This window comes from Dermacentor variabilis, chromosome 1, assembly GCF_050947875.1.
Source record: "Dermacentor variabilis isolate Ectoservices chromosome 1, ASM5094787v1, whole genome shotgun sequence".
Lineage (NCBI taxonomy): Eukaryota > Metazoa > Arthropoda > Arachnida > Ixodida > Ixodidae > Dermacentor > Dermacentor variabilis.
Window position 1 is genome coordinate 156,945,373 of NC_134568.1, and position 23,483 is coordinate 156,968,855.

The 23,483-nt window shown below is 45.3% G+C and overlaps 2 protein-coding genes across 5 annotated transcripts in view; one reads left to right on the forward strand and one right to left on the reverse strand.

Annotated features, from left to right (window-relative positions):
- The window catches only part of LOC142587325 (uncharacterized), a 231,116-nt gene that overhangs the window by 112,106 nt on the left and 95,527 nt on the right, over positions 1-23,483 (forward strand). Inside the window, exon 1 of one of the 3 annotated variants that reach the window (XM_075698231.1) lies at positions 13,848-13,966. The exons of the other annotated variants lie outside the window; for them this stretch is intronic. Coding sequence (XP_075554346.1) covers positions 13,883-13,966 — 84 coding nt within the window. The 5' untranslated portion in view covers positions 13,848-13,882. Of the gene's footprint in view, positions 1-13,847; positions 13,967-23,483 lie in introns of those variants that run through there. 3 annotated transcript variants of the gene reach the window in all.
- LOC142587313 (tachykinin-like peptides receptor 99D) overlaps positions 10,326-23,483 on the reverse strand; it is an 837,205-nt gene continuing 824,047 nt past the window's right edge. For both annotated transcript variants that reach the window (XM_075698214.1, XM_075698220.1), the window contains 2 exons: positions 20,970-21,166; positions 10,326-14,543 (listed from right to left, as the gene is read on the reverse strand). In XM_075698214.1, coding sequence (XP_075554329.1) covers positions 14,300-14,543; positions 20,970-21,166 — 441 coding nt within the window. In that variant the 3' untranslated portion in view covers positions 10,326-14,299. The remainder of the gene's footprint in view (positions 14,544-20,969; positions 21,167-23,483) is intronic.

Genomic DNA, 23,483 nt, shown 5'->3' on the forward strand with positions numbered 1-23,483 from the left:
GCATTGTATATGAAGGTCAAAAGTTTCCTTCTGAATTTCTATCGACCTCAAATGGTAGAGGCCGTTGCATCGGCTTGTGACACGCAATATACTTCAGCCTTTCCTATGACATGGCTCACTTTCTTAAAGAAAAAGCTAACTGTCGATGGCCAGTCGCAGATACAGCAAAAGTGAATTGATTTGAGCGTATTTGTATGGTACAGCGATTCCATTTTCACAGTTACGTCTTGTTGATATGTGGTATTTAATGGAACAAAGGCTGGAAATAGCCACTGTTACGTCTTTATGCTGCGTGTCAAAAATCTGTGTTATTAGTAATATATGGTAAACGTGAAATATTTGGCCTTTGACGTGTATGTTATAATCTAGCTTGACTTCGTCAACACCTCTTTAAAAAATATAAACACAAGGAGTGTAAATAGAATCTAACTCGCATGCATTTGCAAACAATCGCGTTATTCGACCTTTAGTTAAAGTAAAAGTAGTATGACGTAAGTCAGCGTTGGTAAGGCGGTTGAGGTATTGAAGTTCCATGGCCCGCGAGGGTCCACGAAATTTCGTAATTATAGTGTTTTCGAGGTGTCAATTTGGCACACGTTCGCGCTCGCAGACAGAGTCTGCGTTTTTATCGACGCGAAATAGCGCCAAATCGACGCCCGACGTCGAATTTGGATGTGGAAAGCTGTTGTGAAATGAAGTAGAGAGGAGGAGCACACGTCTCAACACATCGGAGTTGAAGAAAGGGTCGTTTTATCACGAGACTCACACTACATCCAGGATAGTACACAGGTCGTTTTCATTCACTAGAAGAATAAGGAAAGCAAGGGAGAGAAAAGTAAATCGCGCGTAATATCAAACAGAGTGCACTAGACTAACGCTACGTCGGGCAGCCTTTGCTGGTGGTATTCGCTATGTTTGCTTGCCAACTATTTGCTGAGTTCGTTCGCAGCATTCGGATTAACTGGCTGCCTTGAAACAGCGTATGTAGATTTCGTTCTAGAATAACTGAAAATTTCAAGTGATTACTGAATGGAACGAGTCAAACAATATAATTTCAGTTCTCTTGGCAATAGAATATACACAGTGAATGCCATCGCAAAGGTTCTCCTGTTACCCGCAGCGTCTCCAAACGAAACAAAAATGACAGGTGGCTTGGGACTCCCAATGTGGCGAACTCGTTCTTGTTGTCCAACTGAAAACACGCGAATTTAAACATTGCGCACTGTTCTTCTTTTTTGCACAATAAATATGGTGGCGCGAGTATACCGCCTCGCATAACGCGTAGCAGAGAAGAATACCGAATCCCGCTAACAGAAAGCAAACTTCAGGTGACAGTGAAAAATTAAGCGTCGTGGAGGCGGCAAATTGTGGTCATTTCTATGGCGACGCTTCCACACTGTGTACAAAATGCGTGTCAGAGAAAACATAGCAGTGGGCTATTGTACTCGAGAACACAGTTCCTCTGATATCCGTTCACTTTTGACAGGAGCCGAGATGGTATCGTTAACAGACTTTTGTATCGTCCTGTCGCCTTTGCACGCCAGATGATGCACGCGAGAAGAAATAAACGCACACAAAAGCACAATCGTCAGCGAACGACCCCGAGACACCAGAATGAGGGCACATCAGACCAAAAAGGGGAACAGGCCAGGGGGAGCACCGTCTTGCTGCCTCGGCAGCACACGCGCGGAGTTGACTGATATCACCGGGACGAAACACGCACACAAACAGCACCACACTGTCAACTGAAACGCTGGCGTATCTCCAGTGACACAACAGACACCGACACTGTGAAGACGAGTGAATCCGCTGGAAAAAGTGAGTGAAAATGCGATCAGTTTATGTGTTCTTCTTTCTTACTTCTTTTTTCCCGTTCCTTTTCAACATCTCCGCTACGTGTTTCACGATCTCGCAGCCGGGTACAATGAGCAAACGTCCTGTTATATACTTTTCTTTCTTTATTTATTAGTTGTCTGTCGGGAGAACGGCGGGACAATACAGGTACATTTTTTTTCTTCTTTGGAGCAAATAAAAGAAAGACACACGACTCTGGGGATGGGTGATACAAGCGTCGCGCGAACAGCGACGACAATAAATAACACGTTTTTAAATGTCTACACAGTCACAACAGTAAAGAGTATATCACCCTGAACACACGATGCACGCCGGACACATCCGAGTTGCGCACCCGATCACATCGGGCTTTTGTGTACCACGCTACAACACGGGGGCGTTTGGCTGACTTCTCAGAAGACAGCACTCACCTTGATAAAGAGAGTGGCAGGTAACGCAGTCCCTGCTTTCTCCTCACACTTTATATATATATATATATATATATATATATATATATATATATATATTTTCCCCCCAGCGGTCGTTCTCTCGAGGTCACTAAAGCATGATTCTGCGCCGTTTGGAGATTGACGGCTTAGAGGGCCTCACAGAAAGAACCCCTTACCTCAACCTACGGCTGTGAGAGCGTTCGTCAACGAGAGACCACGTGGGAACACACACAGGGATGACAGCAGCCATGTGCGCAAGGGGAATGCTCATTTGGTGAATATTCCCTTAGCCCGGCGGACTAAACACTGGCCTCATCGGCATCCCCGCAGCAAGGTAACGGGTTCGCGCACAATGTAGAATGTTTGTCTTTTAGAAATGGTTTTAGGCGGAAAATATTGAACGCGGACAACAGAATAAAAGACACGGAGAGGCGCACTCCGTCTTTTATTCTGTTGTCCGCGTCTTATTTTTTGCCCTGAAACCATTTCTAAAAGCCATGTACCAATTAGCCCGGCAGTAGACGTTACTATACAGTGTTTGTCAAAAGTTTAGAAGCCGACCGTGAGTGACAAGAGCTGTCGCCGGATCTTGTTTACGTGGCAGGTGCTCTGGATTTGTGGGGCGTGAAGAAACACATTTCCACCTCAGTCTTTGTGGTTTTTAAACAATGCAGAAGTTCTGCAGGGACTTCATTACGCCGAATACGATCGATGCGTGTGCGTGGGCAGTGGCTCCAAAACGTTTGACAAAAGCTGTACTCATTGTAGCCGCAGGTAGCAAAGCTTAACAAGCACCGAGTGCATTCAACAAGCGACACAACGCGGTTACACCCACAACAATGAAAATTTGTTGTGGTAACCAGAGTAGTTTAAGACATACCAGAGTAGTTTAAGACATAGAAGTGCAAAGCCCACTGTGCATAATGGCCGCGGCGATGCTGGCACTCATTATACACAGTGTAATTACTGCAGCCGGTCACTTTCAGTTTCTTTTGTTATAAATTGCATGCTTGCAAGCAGCGACGCTACCAAAAACAACGATTTCTCAGTAACTTAAATAACAACATAATTTTTATTAAACTGGATGCAATAATTCTCTCAGAAACAATTGAAGAACAAATGCAAAACTGCCAAGGACACCCTCTGCAGCTTTGCAACATCCACATGCGATATGAAAAACTTTTTCTCTTAAACTTTGCTAGGCAAACTGCAGGCTCTGACATTTGGCAGAGGAGATATGAGGCAACATGCAGATTAAAATACATTGCACAGAAAGCGAGTGTCGACCGTTCAAGCTATGGTAAAGGAATAAACGCGGCGACGAGATATAAACAACCGGCGGAAAACTACAAGAGACAACGGCAAATGACCCCAAGCACAAATGGAGCAATGAACGGACGCCAGTGTTCACAAATGAAATACCATTCGAACACCAAGTCGCAATTCGCTCAGCGCTTCGTGTGACACGATATTCTGGAGGTACATCACGAGTCGTTCCACGCACAATGAAAAAAGAAAAAAAAACCAGATTCGCAACTCATTAGAGAGAACACAACTTTAGAATGCACCGGAGAGCAGCCTCTATAGACGATAGCTCATGTTACAGTCATTGTTTGGATTTTGCGTGCTTATATTCGTGAGAGCTCGCTTTCAACGTGTGTCAGAATTAACACTGCGGAAGCTTACATTTCCTTCAGTGAATTATGCACTGCAATGTTTGCCGCGTAAAGTGCATGAAGCCAACGTCGGGGCGACCGTCGCATGGGCGTGGAGTTATTGTTGCAATATTTTAGTTACACCAAGTGAATATACAACCCTGTACCACTTGTTTCCCACGCGTTCTGATCATAAATGTGTGAAAAGCAGCTGGGGGATTAATATATAAAGGTGACAAGTTGGAGTTCCCGCAACAGCTTTGACTTCTGCTGACCCTCTCGTGACTAAGGGAGGTGACCAGTACTAGATAATCTTGAAAGTAAAGATAAATAAACAAAACTCGAAATAAAGATTTTTGTACGCCGTAAAATAAAGTGACAAAATGATACGACGCTTCTGGTTAAAGAAAATCCCAAACCTCTTCCTCTCTCGCTCCTTCAACGACATGAATACCATCTTAGAATGCAATAAACTAATAGGCGGTGTAGGAAGTGTGATCTGTACTTGGTAATTAAAAATGGGCGAATACACAGGAAAGGCTTAATGTGCAGCAAACGAACATTATTTGCACCCATTTTTGAAGACATAACCAGAAAGACCTACCTGTAAAGCCATGGTAGGTAAAACGCTTATACAACAGTGATCACAGTAAGTTGAATTTAATATAGTAATTACTAATCATGTAAACATATACGGACGTCACAAAGGAAAAAGAGATGCGGGCTAGCAATTGTTTTCTAAAAGAGGCATCGCACGCAGAGATTACAAGATATGCCAGCAAATGTAAAGAGATAGATGGTTCGATACCGCGGATCCCATAAAAAAACTATAGTAGATGGGTATAATGGGTATAATGGGCGCCGTAAGGCATACTGCCGTTTCTCTGTCGCCAACAGGAGTCAGACTGATGCCGCCAGATTCCCACGCGCCCAGGCGCACCTCGAATGCTAATTGATCGGTAACTTGGGGAAGCTGAAACTGCCGGAATTGTACCTCCAGTTCTTTCTACCTTAAATTGAACGTTATTATTTGTCTCTTTGTTTTTCCCAGATGTAGCGCTAATAGAGATGGCGCCGCAGAGGTCTAAGTACAAGAAAAACGCAATGTAAAAAATTGTTAGAACAATAAAAGCAACCATTGATGGCCCAAATATATTAATGTAGAGCTAATGTATAGCAGTAAAAAAAATCGACTAGCTAAAACAAGGATGCAAATAAACAAAATAAGACGAGGAATAATTTGCGGCAGGCCGGGCCTAACTGGCGCCATGGTAGGTTGGAAGCAGCATGCTTCGAGCTACAAATTCTCTACCGTTAATTAAATTAAATTCCGGTGTTTCGTGTGCCAAAACCACGACATCATTATGAGGCGCGCCATAGTAGAGGCGCTCATTTAATTTTAACCACGCGGGTTTCTTTAACGTGCTGTTCTTTAACGTGCATCCAATGCACGGTGTACAAACGTTTTTTGCATCGGAGTGCAAAACGGCCGCTATACCGCTTGGAGTGAGGCCGCCGCGACTGGGAGCGAACCCGCGACCACGAGCTCAGCAGGGCAACGCCATAGTGGCTCAGCGGACGCGGCGAGTGCTGGCATTAAGTTTAACCATCTAAAGTTGGGTTTTTATCCCGGCCACGGCGGCCGCATTTCGATTGGGGCAAAATGCGAAAACACCCGTTGTACTTAGATTTAGGTGCACGTTAAAGAACCCCAGGTGGTCGAAATTTCCGCAGTCCTCCTCTACGGCGTGCCTCATAATCAGAAAGTGGTTTTGGCACTTAAAACCCCATAAGAAGAAAGTTGGGTTTCAGAATCTTCATCGGTCTTTAGTCACGCTTTTCAATTTTCACTGTCACGAGCTACGCAAGCTTTAAATATGCAAATCGTGAGCGGCGGGAAAGAAACCCACCAGCAAGGAGTGCGTTTTACTCAAAGCTCAGCATGAAGGAAAACTTAATTCCTGCGCTACTTCAGCCAGAGTTATGGAGAATATACGACACATAGAAACGTGGAGATTATACACGCAAATCCGTCTCGTCTTCACGCAGGCCAAACGAACGCAACAAAAAAGAAAACGACGCGAACGACGCTGAGATATAAGAACAGGACCTTTAGCGAAACTGTGTTATGGTTTGTGTCCCACACAGAGAAATTTACGATGCGTTCGAAACATCACATATTTATTTTGTCTTTATTTGCTGGTGGAAGCGCCTACTTGCGTTAACAAGCAAGTGACCATCTTTACGTCAAGGTTAAGACCACAGTAAAGTCAGAATAAGGTATACGTGAATGCAGAGCAACCATTTCCACGTATTGTGGCGAAGCATTGGTTCACATAGTATACCAGCTTTGCATACATTTGCATAGAGCAGCTCTATAGAAACGCTGATTTCTTTATACTTTAGAATGTTTCCTTATATGGGACAGGTAATACCACGCCGTACGATAAGGGAACCAATAAAGGATATTCATTTGAGAAAACGATCATAAACAGGAAATAATGTACCCGCTGCCATTTGCTTGTATGCACAACTACAATGACGGTATTGAACTCGTTGATTTACCATGATTTTTGGAACCTTGCAGGGCAAACCAAAACTGGCGATGTTAGTAAAATGGCATCATTCATCTTCTGTAGAATGTGCACGTTACTTTGCGCTTCCATAAAAAAAAAGAAAAGAAAAGAGAACCATTTTTATCGCCTGCTACACTTGTCAGATACTCCACGATGGCGACGTGGTCCAGCTCCGCATGCCTTGTCAGCAAACGCAGACTATCGAAAGATGCCAGTACAAGCACAACTTTTGCTTACATGAAAGCTTAGCGAAACAGAGAGAGGAATTGCAGCTCATGAAATGAAATTAGGCTACGCGAACGTTGCACGGCCTACGCGGAAGCGACTACGGATTGCCATAAAACGGAGAAACACGTCGGAAGGACTGCGGGAGATTAGACATATTTGAGGTAGTTGCATGGTAGCTATGCAAGCCTGTGATTTGAGGAAACGCAGGCTTTGCGGACTCCTAGACAGGTCGACCCGCGCTCCACAGGCGTTGGAACTTAACTTGTAACGCTGTTCCCCCGAGCTACATTATACTAGAGCAAAGCGACGGCCAGGTAAGAATGCGGTTGTGCTACGCTTAAGAAAATTGAGACTATAAGAGAAGCCGTGCGCAATGTCATTTTCCCCCAAGCATTCACCATGCCTATCTTAAGATAAGGACGGGAAGCAAGAACAAGGCAAGCTTGCTCAAACGAGCTACGCGAATTCTCGTGTCGGATCTGTTGGTCGAAGCTGCGTATTTATTGTCAGCAATGATTTCGGTGAAAACTCCACTCACAACGCACCAAGTCATCCTTTGTGGACTGCAGTGACCGTAGCAATGCCCGCGATGCGAAACTTGCTCAAAAATAGCAAAGAAAGCGTTACTAACACCATGCAACAGTGTGGAAGCCAAAGATGTCATGACGGGGTCCACACCTCGCTCGTAAGAGAGGTTCTTAATCAGTTGACGTCTTGGCTATCGCATCGTTGGCCATTATCGATGGACCAGCGTTACTATGCGGGCGGCTGTTGTTTTTAAGTACACGTGCGTTATTGAAAATAGGTCAGCGAGGAGCCGGCTATACAGCAATCAATAGGGGCGTGCGAATAGTGATATTTGAGACCGGATCGACAAAGTATCGAATACGAATCGAACAGTGCCTGAAGCGAATCGAATCAAACATTTTTCGAATAATTTTCGCATAACCAACAGCCATTATCACAATTAATACCATACCATGTTCACAACCTAGTATTCCTAAAGTTAACAAGTTTCTGTCATTAGATAGTACGCGTTGAATCGTTCTTATTCCAAACACAAATGTAACGTTATGAGCCAACAAGTAGTTTCTTCGCATGTACACGATTGTTCAGAGAGTGGCAATGATCGATCTATAACCTGTAAAACATAGTTATCTGGGCGAAGCAGCCTGCTCCTTCTCGCAAGTTCTCATGTTTATGTCTACACTATGACCAGGGGTGGTGGTGAAAATTTACCTTACTTTTGCTCCAGTTTCATGTTCAGTTGGACGCTGTTGACGTTTAGAAATATTCGAAAAGTATTCGAAAAATTGTTCGCATTCACGAACACTGACTGTTCGATTCGAAGACCGAGTCGAATAGGAGACTATTCGATTCGTTTTTCGAAACATTCAAATTTCCGCACACCCCTAGATATCACTAATACTAATCCTTGCGGCATAGAAACATGAAAAAAAAAACAAGGCAAGAAGGAACAGACGCTAAATAAACGAGGTGCGTACTGCAATGCCAGGTTAAAAGCGGGCACCAACGTCTGTGTGCCATGGCCAGTCGTTAACCTCTCTTACATATGAGTGTGAGAGTGTGGATTATAGATCAAACGTGGGTAAAATGCAAGGGAGAGGCAAGGGAGAGCTGGAGAGGGCTGCAGAGCATTATATCGAGTGACGACCACAGGAAATGACCTTCCAGGTGTATGGATGAGTTGCGCCAACGCTTGACAGGGATAATCGAGGAACACCGTCTAGCTTACGTCAGCTGTGGTTTCCATAGCGATGTGCGGTATTAGTGAGACAACTCGTAGTTCGTTTGAGCATGCGAGCCCGTGCAACTTTGGTGTCGCTTCAAGTTATCAGCTCACAAAACATGGCTTTTAGTTTTGACCTCGTTTGCCGATTGCTCAAAACCTTTATGCCTTTGTTGTACTGTATTCAAGGTGCGTCCTTCGGGTATTCTGCAAAATTTCTACGCAAAAGTCAAAGTGCTTTGTCACATCAAATACACACGCATACATGCGACGCCTCCTTCAGAGCATGGGGACGAGCGGGTGCGCCGTTTGCCAGCGGTACAGCTTTGTATTGACCGAGAACACTGACAAGTGTACAACGCTGGGCGCAACGAGGAGGGTTCTATAAAACAGCTTTATAGAAGCTCAAAGATAGCGTTGAGAACAAAGTTCCTGGAAACGAGAAAAAAGAAGTGCCCATGTTGGGTTACAATATTACCCTGCAGATTTATGTGATGCGACCATGAAATTACTGGTCAACGTTGCGCTCAGTGGGCTTATATTAAAGGTGTGGACCACTGCCGTTATCTGCAGTTATCGGCGCGCTTATGACTACGACATAAATGTCATGGAGGATAATAAGGTTTCCACTATCTTTGCGATATCCCGTAGAAGTGCTTGTCTAAAGCTACGGGCCACGCAGAAAGACTGAAGATGCATGTAATTTTCTGGAGTCGCAGTGTCGGGCACCATTATATCTACCAAAACGACGTTCAGTCGCACGCAGAGTTTTATCTCTTTGTTAGGTATCGCGATGAAAAGAATACAAGGATGTCGTTTCAAGCAAAATCTTTCTTTTTTCTAACCGGGCTTTGCGGAGCAGTTTTCACTCGTTCTGATTGGATATGTATGCGCGTTTAAGTCGCGCAAAGCAGGAAACAACGTATGACCGCTGTTGGGCATGAAAGATTTCTTTTCCAGCATAAATTGCAATATCGGCTCGTGATATACTTGCCCATAGTGATACACCTGCCCAGAGCAAACAATTCAAATGTATTTTAGGTTGCAGTACTGTGTTGTTGCTACTGTTACTTTTATATTGTTATACTGTTATACTGTACTGGTATACACCTGCTGTAGATTTCAAAAACAGTATTTTTGCAATGTATACCATTCTTGAAGCTTTGTGCAGTGATTGAGAATTAATGCGCTTTGAACCTAATAACATAAGAGTAGCGGCTTTTCAAAACTGGAACAGTAAAACAGTCACTCGGCTCCACTTGGTTTATTTCCGCTGAAAAACAACTCTTCTTTGTTAATCTTTTTTTGCCGATGAAAGTTTTAAGGCCATAAAATAGGCAGAGAAGGAGGTACAAAAGCTAGAGAAAAGGTGGGGAGGTCGGCCAAACGAGCGTCCACTTTGCTAGGCTGCACGGAGGCTCAGGGAAAGGGGAATATAGAAAGAGGGCGGGGATGTACGCTGCGCGCACGCAAGAAGATGGTTCGCAGTACTAACGAACGCTCGCTTACAGACTGGCGCAAAAAAAAAAAAAAAAGGAAGAACAGTGGCGATTTAGCATAAAGGTGATAGAAATGCGTAAGCAATACGTCGCACCTGTTGGCATTCCTCGATATATGACTTAAACCGCGTGTACCGCACTGCAAAAGTGTTGTTCGGGAGCTCACTCGACTTGCGACTTCCCTCTTCGAGGAGTGAAGTGAATCTCATGGTGGTCTGGAGCAGACCACCGTCTGTCAGTTGGACTATATATATATATATATATATATATATATATATATATATATATATATATATATATATATATATATATATATAATATATATCATTTCCTTAATTCAGTTAATAAGTACAAGTAATTTCCCCTATGCTGTCCTTGGCGTCTTTGTTGGCTTCTTATGACTATATATATATGGATGCTCTTTTAAGTTCTCCCATCCCCTCTCTGCCACGTGACCGGCTTCACTCATATACACTTCTTTACACTTTGACCCACGTAATGCTCACACATGAAAAAAAAAACATATGCAAAAGAGCGCACTTAGCAGAGAATGATTTTCACTCGAGTTCAATAGCAGTGCATTGAGTTTAGTCACACACTTTAACTTTTAATTTCTAGCCACGAAGTTAATCTTAGATTCATAATATTTGTCGAGCTCACCATTCTCTAGCGCTCATGATCGCAAACAGCGTACTCAGATCGTGGTCCACACGCAGATTGCCAGAAAGGGTTTTTGCAACACTGAAGCACTTCAATACGAAACATGACTGGATAGAGCCTTATACTTTATCTGAGACGAACGCGCTTTGTGAAGTGCGACGGGTCTGTGCGCATAGTCAAAACGCGCCCATTACCTCTATCAGCAGGAACATTAAGTGAATTAACGAACCCTTATAACGACACGCGACAACGCTTCTTAAGGCGTAAATGATTGTACAAGCTGCAAGCAAACAGTTGTTTAGCGTTTAACAGGTTAGATGGCCTCACAGTTTCTCAATGTGCCCATCAATTCTTCCCTGATTATGTTTTTTCTTTGCTTCCTATTTGTTGTGAAGCTGACAGGAAATGAAGTAGCCGAGGCACGCAGTACCTGAACGGCTCGACAGTTGACAATTTGCAACGAAATAGAACTAAGAGAGGACAAATAAAGGCAATCTAAAGGCAACTATAAAGGCAATCCTCCGCCAAATACGCAAAATGTTATGGTTTTAATTTCCGTGCATTAACCGAGCAGTGTCGTAGTTTCGCAGAACAAGCATTGTTGCAACATCTTTGACTCAATATCACGGTCCACGGCGCAAAACCTTCGCTACGGCAACTTGACAACAACTTTTTTTCATCAGTCTGTGGCGCAGGTCTATAGCATGGCTTAATGACTTCATGCGTTACTTGCCGATGAGGCTTGACGGAGTACTGCCGCACATTCGACATTCTAAGCGCGCTAGGTACGGCTTCGCAGAGCCCGTGTAACGGGCGCATACGCAACCACGGGAAACGCTATTGCTTTTGCCTTCTTTTCAGTGCTTATGGGCGCCTGCCACGCTCGCCCGACCGAGACAAATTGAGTTTACCGATTGGAGTTAACGCCCAAAAGCACAGAGGGACTAAGGGACATTCTTTATTCGACGGCTGCTGATCATTTTGACTACTTGGGTTCTTTGACGTAAACCCAAAGCTCGCTGTACAAGTGCTTTTCTGCGAACAGCACTTAGAGCAAACAGGCGGATCATGCTCCTATAGTTCGCCGCGCTGTGGCTCACGCGGCGTGAAGCGAAAAACAAAAAAGGACCTCATCGGATAGTGCGTATACATTTGCTATATATATTTTTTATTTGAGGCATAACTGGCGAAAACAATACTGTAATTGCAGCTGCCGCTTGAATTAGAACTAACGATATAACGTACCCAACGTTCAACCCAAACGCTTTAAGATGCTGATAACAATCGTGTCATAACAAGCCATAACAAAATAGAGCGAGTCACGTGTTGCTGGTTGAAGGCAAATTTGATAGAATCAAGGCGCAGTAAAACACCGTCCAAGCGATATAAAACTAAGCCTAATGACTTTCCACACAGAGGATCTGACAAACGCAGAGAGAAGAAAAGGTAGAAACATGAAAGAAATATATAATTGCGAGAGTATATTCCTGGAACGTACATGCAATCGCACTATAGTGTCTTGCGGGACAAGAAACTGATTGAGATAGGTAAAGGAAAGACAGGGAGGTTTATCAGCGTATGTTTGGCTACTGTATTTGGGAAAGGGGAAAAACGATGAGTAATGTCCATACCACTGCACAAAACAGTCACTAACAAGGCATACTGGTGGTTATGAGGCGTATACGTACGATGAAATGCAGTGGTTCTGGTATGGACTAACAGCAGAGTGAGGCATTTGAATGTCGCGTGAAGGAAAGAGCTAGTGACGGTGCGATAACTACTGACTTAAACAGACACTTTCGTTCGGAGTGTGCAGAAACACACACACACACACACACACACACACACACACACACACACACACACACACACACACACACACACACACACACACACACACACACACACACACACACACACACACACGAATGTTTTTTTTTTTTAACTTTGATAATACAGTCATTTTAGGTTGCTAGCACATGTGTTAAATACGCGCACTATTCGCAGTGGCTTCTTAGGACTAATCTTTTCTTTTTAAAATCAAACCATCGCTACGACGCTCCAACAAGCAGCAACATTTCAGAACAATCTGAGTTAAAATTATCTGTCGTTATAGCACACCCCTTTTGCAAGCACTGAAACAAAAAGTGCAAAGCAAACATGGGGTTTATGCGAATGGTATAGGCATACGCCGTATAATTAGGTTTGATGACCTCAAGAACCCTGCGCGGCATGAGGTGGTAAAAAGCATTTGCTCAGAAAATTCTAAATAAAAGAACAAGAATCCGGCATTTCAACGTTTCGCGAGTGCCTTAGCACTTGTGTTCTCGCACCGCTGAAAGTGAGCCCAATATTACGAGCGTGGCCGACTGAAGAAAACGTACAGCGAAACCGTTATTTCATTAGCATGATGGCAGCCCCGCCTTTTGTGCAAGCTTGGTAGTTTTCAAACACATTCTATGGTCGAAAACCCACCTTGATTTTAGGGAAGTAATGTGCTTATATGGGAGGAAATGCAGAAGCTTCTACCCCATAATAATTATTTTCTTTTTGCGGTCGACGTCGAAAATGCCACCACTGTTGAACAAGAACCATCGCTTTTAGAGCACATAATTTGCCTGCACAAATTTTCGTAGCACGAAATTATTGCCCGTGCTGCTCCTACTCCTCGCATCGTCGTTCGTATATGAGCTGCTGCGGTGCACCAAATGAAACGAATCAACATCCTGATTTCGCAGTCCGTTTAATGCGTACCGTGCATTCCGTGGGGTTTGTTACTTGGGGACACATTATTGAACATCTTTGGGAAACGCTCGAAAAAATGCATTACATTTTCCTTATGAGTAACGGACAACAATGAAACAGGAAGTTCACACAGCGACACCATTAGCACAACAGCCGAGCCGACACATCAGCACAACAGCTTCTCGCGCCCGTGGCTTGTTCACGATCGCCGCCGTTCGCCGACTCTGGCGTACGCCACGAACGGACACCGCCATAACCCGCATGTACAGAGACCTTGCCGCACAATGGTGTTTCTACACCTTGCCATTGGTAAGTACTTATGACGCCAGAACGTAGGTAGGAGGTAACGAACAGGCAACTTCGACAGCGCCAAAAAGATTTGCAAGAAAGTATGATAATTTAATAGTTTTGCTTCCCTTATTCTGCTTTTTGTTCTCGCTATGCGCAGCCGACGCCAGCCACGGCGTCTTTCCTGTCTCAAGCAAGAATGAGGTGGGAACATCCTTTCCTGACGTCGTCAGCGCTGCGGCCTGCGTCGTCAAATTCCGACGTCACAGGACCTCTGCTTCAGGTCGGTTCGGCCATTCTGATATGCCCACGGACCTATTTGCCGCAAAGCAGCCCCATGGGAGTAAAGTGCAACGAGAGCGACGAAACTAGCGATTGAATATTAAAGAAGAAGACGAAGAAAAGAAAACGGGGGGGGATTGATTCGGACAGGTGCCCCACGCAGTGGCAGAACAGACCCCCCCCCCCCCTCGTGTTCGCGCGTTAAAGGCGAGCGCTTTGTGCGCGTCCGAGCAGTGTTTTGCGGTAGGGGGTATTCGCCGCGGACTCAGATGGCGTGCGCCGCCACACTGGCGTGCGGGCCGAGCCGGGCCGACCGGGCCGGCGGCAGCATTCGTCACACGTCCGAGCCGCAGCCCCTGAACTTTGCCGGGCCGGCGCCGGTCAGGTTTCCTGCGCTCATGGTCTCAGTGAGCGTGTGCAGCGGGACGGCCGTGGCGGTCCCGTTGAACGTGACCCGAGTGTCGGCGTACGGCTCCGAGCACGAGTAGCGCGTGGCCGCCATGTGCTGACGCAGCTGCGCGGTCTCCTTGTCGCTGAAGGCCAGGCAACAGAACACACGCTTGAAGCCCTCGCGGAACCTGCAGGAACGCAAAGGCTCGGTCAGGTCTGCCCCACGGCTGGCCATCTCTCTCTACCAGGCATCAGTCGTCCGTGTTTGAGTAGACGGGGCACTGTACCACTTTTCAGTCCACATACCCCGAGGAACACGTGTCATACGCGAAAGAACAAAACGATTTAGTCACCGCACAGGGGTAAGGGCCCCTTCTGTTTACTTGGAAAGTTATCCTTCGATACATTTTTGTCGCTGGTACGTCCCTTAAGCGTTATACCAGGCAGATATTTCCGTAGGTCGCCTTGCCTTTCGCCCGAAGCTGCCGAGTAAAGGTTTACAAGTGGTGACATGTCCTAGAATTACCGGCATTTCTTCAATCAAATACTTCGTTGTACAAACAATCACGTCCACAAGCCGAAATGAAAGAAAACACACGGCTCTTTGTGATGCTGCCTGGTTTTTCAGGGACTGAATTATGCAGCGAGCTTTACGTTCGACGAAACATTTTGTTCAACAATCTAGCGCTATCACGGATACCTTTATATTTAAGTACAGGTGTGAGGAAAGCATTGGGTAATTGAAATGGCACTGGTAGACATGATTCTAGAGAACCGACTGTGTGTCGTCTTTTAGGCAAAAAGACGGCCACAGGCATGCAGACAGGACAATAAGTGGACGGGTGCATCTCCGCGTACGCGCGACTCGGGGCTTCTCGGTAAGCGCTGAAACCTTCTTTCTTTTCCGTCCTTTCTGTTCGCACACGTTTTTAAGTGCTGTTCAATTTCGCTGAGAATATATCGTGTACCAAGGCGCGTTCATGGCCGCATGCGGACGTGAGGTTCGAGAACGTCGATGTAAGGACCATTGAGAATTGACACTATATTGTGCAACCTATGGCGATCAGCAAAACCCACCGATGGCGCATAAATCAAGGGATCGCTTCGGCAAGATATATTTACGAAAAAGGCCGTAGATACACACTACTGACATACCTTGCGCATACTTTCTTGTGCGCGGAAAGGAATAAGCTGTGAAAGATGAACACCTTGTTCAGGAAGCGTAGCAACAGAAAGTGGACCTGGAAAAGCTCGAATGGTGAAACAAGAAATGAAATTGGTTTCATACTTTCTGCCGATCCCAGCATAGTGCAGGAGGTAGAAGCGTTAGGTAGGGTAAAGTGCAGTGATCATAGGTTAGTGAGGGCTAGGATTCACCTCAATTTGAATAGAGAAAGAGCAAAATTGGCCAAGAAGAAACAGGTCAACCTAAAGGCAGTAAGGATAAAAGCAGGCAAATTCAGGCTGGTACTTGTAAACAAATATGCAGCCTTAGAACAGAGAGATGAAGATGACATAGTGGAAATAAATGAAACCGTGACTAGGGTGGCTTCAGAGGCAGCAATTGAAGTGGGAGGCAAGGCACTAAGGCAACCAGTAGGCAAGCTCTTCCGAGTAACAAAGGACCTAATAAAGAAACGACAAAGAATGAAAGCGTCAAACTCAAGAGCTAAGATAAAATTCGAGGAACTGTGAAAACTGATCAACAAGCCGAAAATAAGTGATATTCAAAATTATAACGTGAAAAAGACTGACGAAGCAATAAGAAATAGACGCAGCCTGAAATGAGTGAGAAGGAAACTTAATTGGCATAGGAGAAACCAAGATGTACGCACTGAAAGATGATCAGGGTAATATCATCAGCAATCTCGAAGGTGTAGTAGAAGCAGAGGAATAATTCTGTACTGACCTGTACTACTGTACAGGTCAGTACAGAATGGAGTCAGAGTACCCAGAGGAGTCAGGATACCTCAATTCGAAGCAGTAATGAACAGGCTGCAGAGACTCCTTTTATAACTAGGGATGAGTTCAGAAGGGCCTTGCAAGACATGAAACAGGGAAAAAGCTGCAGGAGAAGATGGAATAACAGTCGATTTAATCAAAGATGGAGGAGACATAATGTTTGAGAAACTGGCGGCTCTCTATACTAAGTGTCTATCGACTTCAAGGGTCTCAGAAAACTGGAAGAATGCAAACATTTTACTAATCCACAAAAAGGGAGACGTTAAAGAATTGAAAAATTATAGGCCCATTAGTTCACTCCCAGTATTATATAAAATATACACCAAGATAGTTTGCAATAGAATAAGGTCAACAGTGGACTTGAGTCAACCAAAGGAACATGCTGGCTCCAGGAAGGGATCCCTACAATGGATCACATCCATGTCATTAATCAGGTAATCGAGAAATCTGCAGAGTACAATGAGCCTGTCTGTATCATAGAGTTTCCTACAAAGATTACTAGAGGGAACTCTGGCGCTGCAGTCGTTGCACCACCATGGGAATTATGGGAAGTACATGGATTTGCCTGATCTTCGTGTTTGTGGATTCATACGTTCTTGTGGCTTTGTATATTACGATATATCGATCTTATTTTCGTAAATTTCAGCGCAATCTATGCTCTTCGAAGTGCAGAAGACGCCGGGAACACGCACAATTGCTATTAATTGCAACAATTGAGCTTGTCCAGGTGGCCAAATCGAAACGCGCCAAGCGTCTCACGGCACTGGCATGCCCGCGATAAATTCATACGGGCGTTTCATTCAAGTGTCGATACATGCCTGCGTGACTTGACGGTTTAAATATCAGGCTTGTGTGCTAGAGTTCCTGTTTTCGAATCCTGTCGTCGGACAATTTTAATGATGTTTATTTAATCATTTATTACGCAATACACTGTTGAAAACGACGAGTTTACAAAGTCACAAAGCCGTTTGAAGCCGAAAGGACGAAGTTTAGGCAAATCCATGTACTTCCCATAATTCCCATGCTGGTACAACCGCTCCCATTGCAGCTCCCGTAGACACTAACGCCAGAGTTCCCTCTAGCAATTTTTGTAGGAAACTCTATGGTTTGTATGGCTTTCATATAAATTAGGAACAAGCATTTGATTCAATAGGGAGACCAGCAGCCATAGAGGCAATACGTAATCACGGAGCACAGGCCGCTTACGTAAATATCGTGGAAAATATCTACAGAGATTCCACAGCTACCTTAATCCTACACAAATTTTTGAATTGAATAGAATTTATTTATAGGAAAGACAAGAGAGGTCGACCTGAGCTAGTGCGCTCTAGTCTGTTACTCTGCACTGGGGAAGAGGGAAGGGGAGTGAAAGTCCTACACACAAAAAAGTAGGAAGATACCTACAAAGAAAGGGGTCAGACAAGGATACACAATCTCTTGAACGCTATTCACTCCGTGCTTGGAAGAAACTGGGAAGGCTTAGGATTAATGATCGACGGTGAATAAGCAACCTTCGGTTAGCAGATGACATTGTCCGCTTCAGCAACACTGGACTCACAACAAATGATTGAGGACCTTAACAGAGAGAGTGTTAAGAGTGGGGTTGAAGGTTAATAATCTGCCTCTAGAGTCTGTGAAGGAGTACGTTTACCTAGGTCAATTACTCACAGGGAACCTTGATCATGCGAAGGAAATTCACAGAAGAATAAAAATGGGTTGGAGCGGTACGGCAGACATTGTCAGCTCCTGACTGGAAGCTTACCATTATCATTGAAAAGGAAGGTATACAATTAGTGCATTTTACCGGTGCTGACATATGGGACAGAAACTTGGAGACTGAGAAAGAAGCTTGAGAACAAGTAAAGGACCACGCAAAGAGCGATGAAGAATGGTAGGCATAACGTTAAGAGACAGAAAGACAGCGGCTAGGATCAGAGAGCAAACGGCTGTAGCCGATATTCTGATTGACATTAAGAGATAAAAATACAGCTGGCAGGTCCTGTAATGCGCAGGTCAGAAAACCGATGGACCATTAGGGTTACCGAATGGGTGCCAAGAAAGCGCATTTGAGGACGGCAGAAGGCTAAGTGGGGCGATTAAATTATTTCGCTGGCGCTAGTTGGAATCAGTTGGCACAGGACAGGAGTAATTGGAGATTGGAGGAGGGAGGGGCTTTCGTCCTGCAGTGGACATAAAATAGGCTGCTGCTGCTCATGATGATGATGATGATGTTGTCTTTTAGTGCTACGTTTAGAAACATCATCCAATCTTGTTGGCCTTGATGAATATGTCCGGAATATTTTCGTTCCGGCTGCCAAACTTCTTTTGTAAATGGAAAGCAGTCACACAAGGAAACACACAACATGCTTGTAACATACAAAAGTACGGCAAAAGATAACTGAGGAATGTGTTGCGTAAAGCAGGAAGTGAGCTTGCTATAGCCGTTTATCATACTGAGTGCACAAACAATATAGACTAATGAACTAACAAGGCACAACTATTTCTACTAGATGTATAAAAACAGGTGTGGATGTGTGCATGGGAGAATGCAAGGTGCTTGAGCTAACATAAGCATGTATTACTGAAAAATACATAAAGAAAGCCCACTGCAGCTGTTGCTATTACGTATTTAAATATGGAGAGAGGGAAATAATTTGCACGACAGGTCACAATGATAAATTAGATAATTGGGGCTTTCAGTTAATAAACCTTTAAGCATCCTCTTTTTGGGCATATGCCTATCTTGTAGATATTCATCAAGTGATTCACTGTTCTAGACGCCCCAAAGCAACGAAAGAAATATGAGACACACTAAAGGAGGAGAGGATGCTGCAGATTTATTTTGCAGCTCGGCAGGCGAGCATTTCTTTTTTTTGCATTTCGCCCTAATGGGACTACCGTAACCAGCAATCGAACCCACCTCCTTGTGCCGCGCAACAGAACAGCGTGGTCACAGTGAGCCACCGCGGCGGACGTATGTTACAGAGTGAAACACCTGACCAAGGCCATTGTGCCTTGTAAAAATTTCCAGCTGGAACGTGCGTCACGATTCCCGTTTAGTAAGCTAGCTGGCAGCGAACTTTATTTCAGGGAACAGCGAATGCGTTGACGACGGCATGATATTATTCAGCCAGCTTCATGGTAATGCCGGCGTGCTTCATCGTATTCAATAGTGTTCGATTTCTGGGCATCACAATGGACCGCAGGCTAGAATGTCGTGAGACTGTTGACAATATTGCTACGCCATCATCACAGAGGATCAATTTCCTTCTCCGCGTAGCTGGTATATACGATGGGGCAACCACCCGACGTCCATGCTATAGTTACATTCAGCGTTGGTTACCAGTAGGATACTTTACCAGATTCCTCTACTGTCGCGATCGGTCAGCCAGTACGAGCACCTAGAAGCAATGCACAGGAAAGGCGTTCGACCATGTCTAGGAGTTCCTCAGCCAGCTTCGAAAAAAAGGGTGTACGAAGCTGAGCCATGCCCACTCTAGATTCAGGTGTCTCAGGCTCTCTTGAGTCAATTGCTATGATAAATGAATCTTGCCCCCCGCAAAGCCTTTTTCGAACGTATAGGTGCCAGGAAACACTCACATTGCGCTGCTTGCGACAGAAAGCCAAAAGATAGACCCACCTTGGGCATTAGCATTTGAAGATATTACCTGCAGCTTACGCGTACCGAGACTGCATTGACAGACCACTGTTTCATCTGTAGAAGCAAAGTTCCTCGTTCTGGGGCACTTGACGACTATAGTTACCACAATAACCTCCAGGCGTACACAGATGGTTCCCTCAAAGCGGACTCAGAGCGCTGCGCTTTGTATAACATCTTTGAGAGGTACACAGTCTGGCCGGTTGGACCACGTGACCTCATCAACAGTTGTCGATGGTGTGGCTGCTAAAGCTAAAGATTCTGCCTGCACGAGATATCGTACTCCTCACGGACTCGAAGGCGGTGTTGCAACAACCCTGTTTTGGTTTGCCATTAAAGGGCCCCTCCAAGCCCCATAGCAAATTTTGGTTATACGCTGGAAATTGTCACGTGTCCTCTAGGGAGCGTTCTTCAACGAATATTTTTGAAATCGGCTCATTAATAGCCGAGATAGAAATATTTCAGTGCCGCGAACCCATAATTTCAGAAGGCGAGCTCCACTACCAAGCTAGACGCTCTCTCCGCTTGGCCCCTCTAACCTCCGCAAGCGAAATTCCTTCCCGCGTTCTCGCGTGACGCATGCGTCGCGGCCCTCGTCTTCATTTTTTTTTTCTCCTCGTTTTTTCGTGCCGCGGCGCACTTCCGTTGTTCCAACTGCCTGCTTTGTCTGACTTTCCCGCATAGTGTTTTTCCACTTGACACCCCAGGGGAAGGGTTCCGTGGTGAAGTGATGCGTTTGTGTATCCCGCTTTCGCAAATTATGTTGTTCGTTATTAGTTTTAAGCGTTTGTTAAAAAATTACGGCAATGTATTCTCGTATATACGTATACTGACGCTGCACTGCATTTATGAATTGAAATACAGCGCATGCACTCGCTGGCGTATATAACAGACCCCGGTTCTTCGTTAAGCTGTTAGGCTAACGTTTGACCCCTGTATCCCTTTGGAACGTGTGGCTAGAAAGTAGGGTTGCACTGAACTGTCTCGAATGTACCTGCTGTTCATCCAGCAGTAGATGATGGGGTTGTACATGGAGTTGGACATGGCGAGCCAGTAGATGGCCAGGTAGACATGCTGGATGTAGTCAGACTGAGTGATCTCCGGGTGGTGGTGCGTGGCCAGGAAGTACACGTGGTACGGCAGCCAGCAGACGGCGAAAATTACCACCACCACGATCATCATCTTCACAATCTGCAAGAGGTGAGCGAGGGAACAAGAAGTGGGCATTTGAAAAGAAGAAAGTGCACAGCGGAAGCTCACAGAAAGCGGGAAGAGAACGTCACAGATAATTGGTGTGCCGCACAAGCAAAATCTGCCGATGCGTAAGACCTGCAGGCACTGGTTGTAGGCAAGCATTGGTAGTAACAGGAGAAATGATTTGTGTCCCAGAATCGGCGCATTCAGAAAAGCGCATCGAGAACGGCCGCACAACGAGATACTATACTGCGACGGTATATACGCGTAGTTTCCAGTGAATACACGCTTGCTTATTACGTACTTATGTCTTTAAGAGCAACTTTTCTCGTTAAACGAGCGTGAGCAATAACAAGAAAGAAAGAAGGAAAAGAAGAAGCAGGATAAACTCACTGAATTAATCTTGAAGCAAGCGATATCCGTGACGAGCGAAATTGAACCTTGCATGGGAATATGTGCCAATTTGCGTTAGCGCTGAAAAGTTAGTTTTGTTAAGTACTTTTATGTTTCGGATGAAGTCTTTGAGCCATTATGACCCCTTGAAAGCGAATCCTGGCATCCCTCTTCGTATTGCCTCCGCTTCCCCTTCAACGGGGCACAATAAAACTGTCGTTCAAGCGTACTGCTTTCTGCATGCTTTCCGGGTGAGTATAGCATACTGAAGATGCATAGCGGCGACATATAATGCACACTAAACCACCCAAAGATAACGGGCCAAGTGTGAGTTTCGAGCACGTCCGAGCGCTTTGTGCGCAAAGCTCGATCATGTTTACGTAAAAAGGTTGTCTATTTTCCGTGCAATGGCGACAGAAATTTGTCGCCGCGAGTTCATTTCCGCTGAGCCGCGCCCAAACCTTTCCCCCTGCCACATCTTTTTTTCCCGGGTGAGATTGCGTCCCTGAGGCGCACACTGAACAACACAATCGCGCATGTCACGCGGGAAAACGCTCTCCGAATGTAAAGCAGCCGGGAAAACGCTGTTCAGATTCATTGTTTCCGCTTTGCTTGAGATGTCCTCAAGACTCAGTGGCCGCCGACTGAGTTCAAGAGAACAAAGCGCGTGCGAAAAAAAAAAAAAATGAGGAGGCGCAAATGAATGGAGGCAACTCGAAATGGGCCGTGCACAGTATGGATACACAAAAATGAAAAATAAGTCGATAAAATAACACCAAGAAAAAAAAAATCAGCCGGTGTCGCGCACTTACGGACAGCTTGTCAGGTTGTCAGTGACGGAAAGTGTACACGGTGGAAAAAAAAAAAAAAAGAGGCGAGCCACAACGCGGCACGGGTGCACTCATCACTATGCGCATACGTTCTCTGCTTCGAAGACGGGCGCGCGAGTGAGAGAGAGCTGGAGCACGGGTGTACGGGGCGCCACTTGCAGCGTGTAGGCTTTGTCCGCTGACACGTGCCCGGGGTGCGCGCCGCCGTCCCAGCACCTGTGGACGCCGTAGCGATGAGGGAAACAAGGCACGGCAAGTGCGCTTCCAAAGTTTGAAGTGAGCCTGTAATGGCGCGCGCGGAATCGGCTTGCGCGCCGCGTCTCCCGCCCTCGAGGAGGCAGTGTACCGACGCTGTGTCCCCGAGGGAGCGCCAAGTCCGTGGCGAAATTTTCGCTCTTGACTGGCGAAGTCTAGCGGGCCCGACGCGTCCGAGTGCTTCCGCTGTCGGAAGCTTCAGAACTTAAATTTTACTAAGGCAGCTGGGCGCGGAAAATAATGCCGCGTCTGAACATCGCTCGTCTTTCAGAATTACGGGATCAGCCCACCAGTCCCCTTTATGATCCGTACGGAAACGGCGGAGCGTTCAATGTCCTTCAACACGCATGAAGCTGAGATGGGTTTCGGCTGACATGCGTCGAAGTGTAGGATTAACTAGCTATTCCCTAAGCTACAGCATCATTCAGCATTTCGTTGAGGTGCCCTTCAAGGCTCAAATAAGGTTTTAGGGGAGATAAATACCGAATTTTAGCGACAATAGATAAGTAGCTAGCATACGTAATTTCAATTCAGTCATTCATATCTGAATTGCAGCTATGGCTACGTATCTCTTCTGTTTCAAGCCTCTCGGTTGAAATTTGGTTATGAATGCTTCAGGGCAATGCTTTGAAGTTTTGAAGCTTTGAAGTACGTAATGCACTCGATGCTGTTGAAAACAATTTTTTGATTCGAACAAATTGGATAGTTTAACAGGTTGAGTTAAAGCAATGCAAGAGGAGGAGGACGAAAGAAAGAGAAAAGGCGCGTATGTGATCGAGAAATGCGTCTGGTTGGCTACCCTACACGAAGCAACCCTAGAGGTGACTTATACCAGA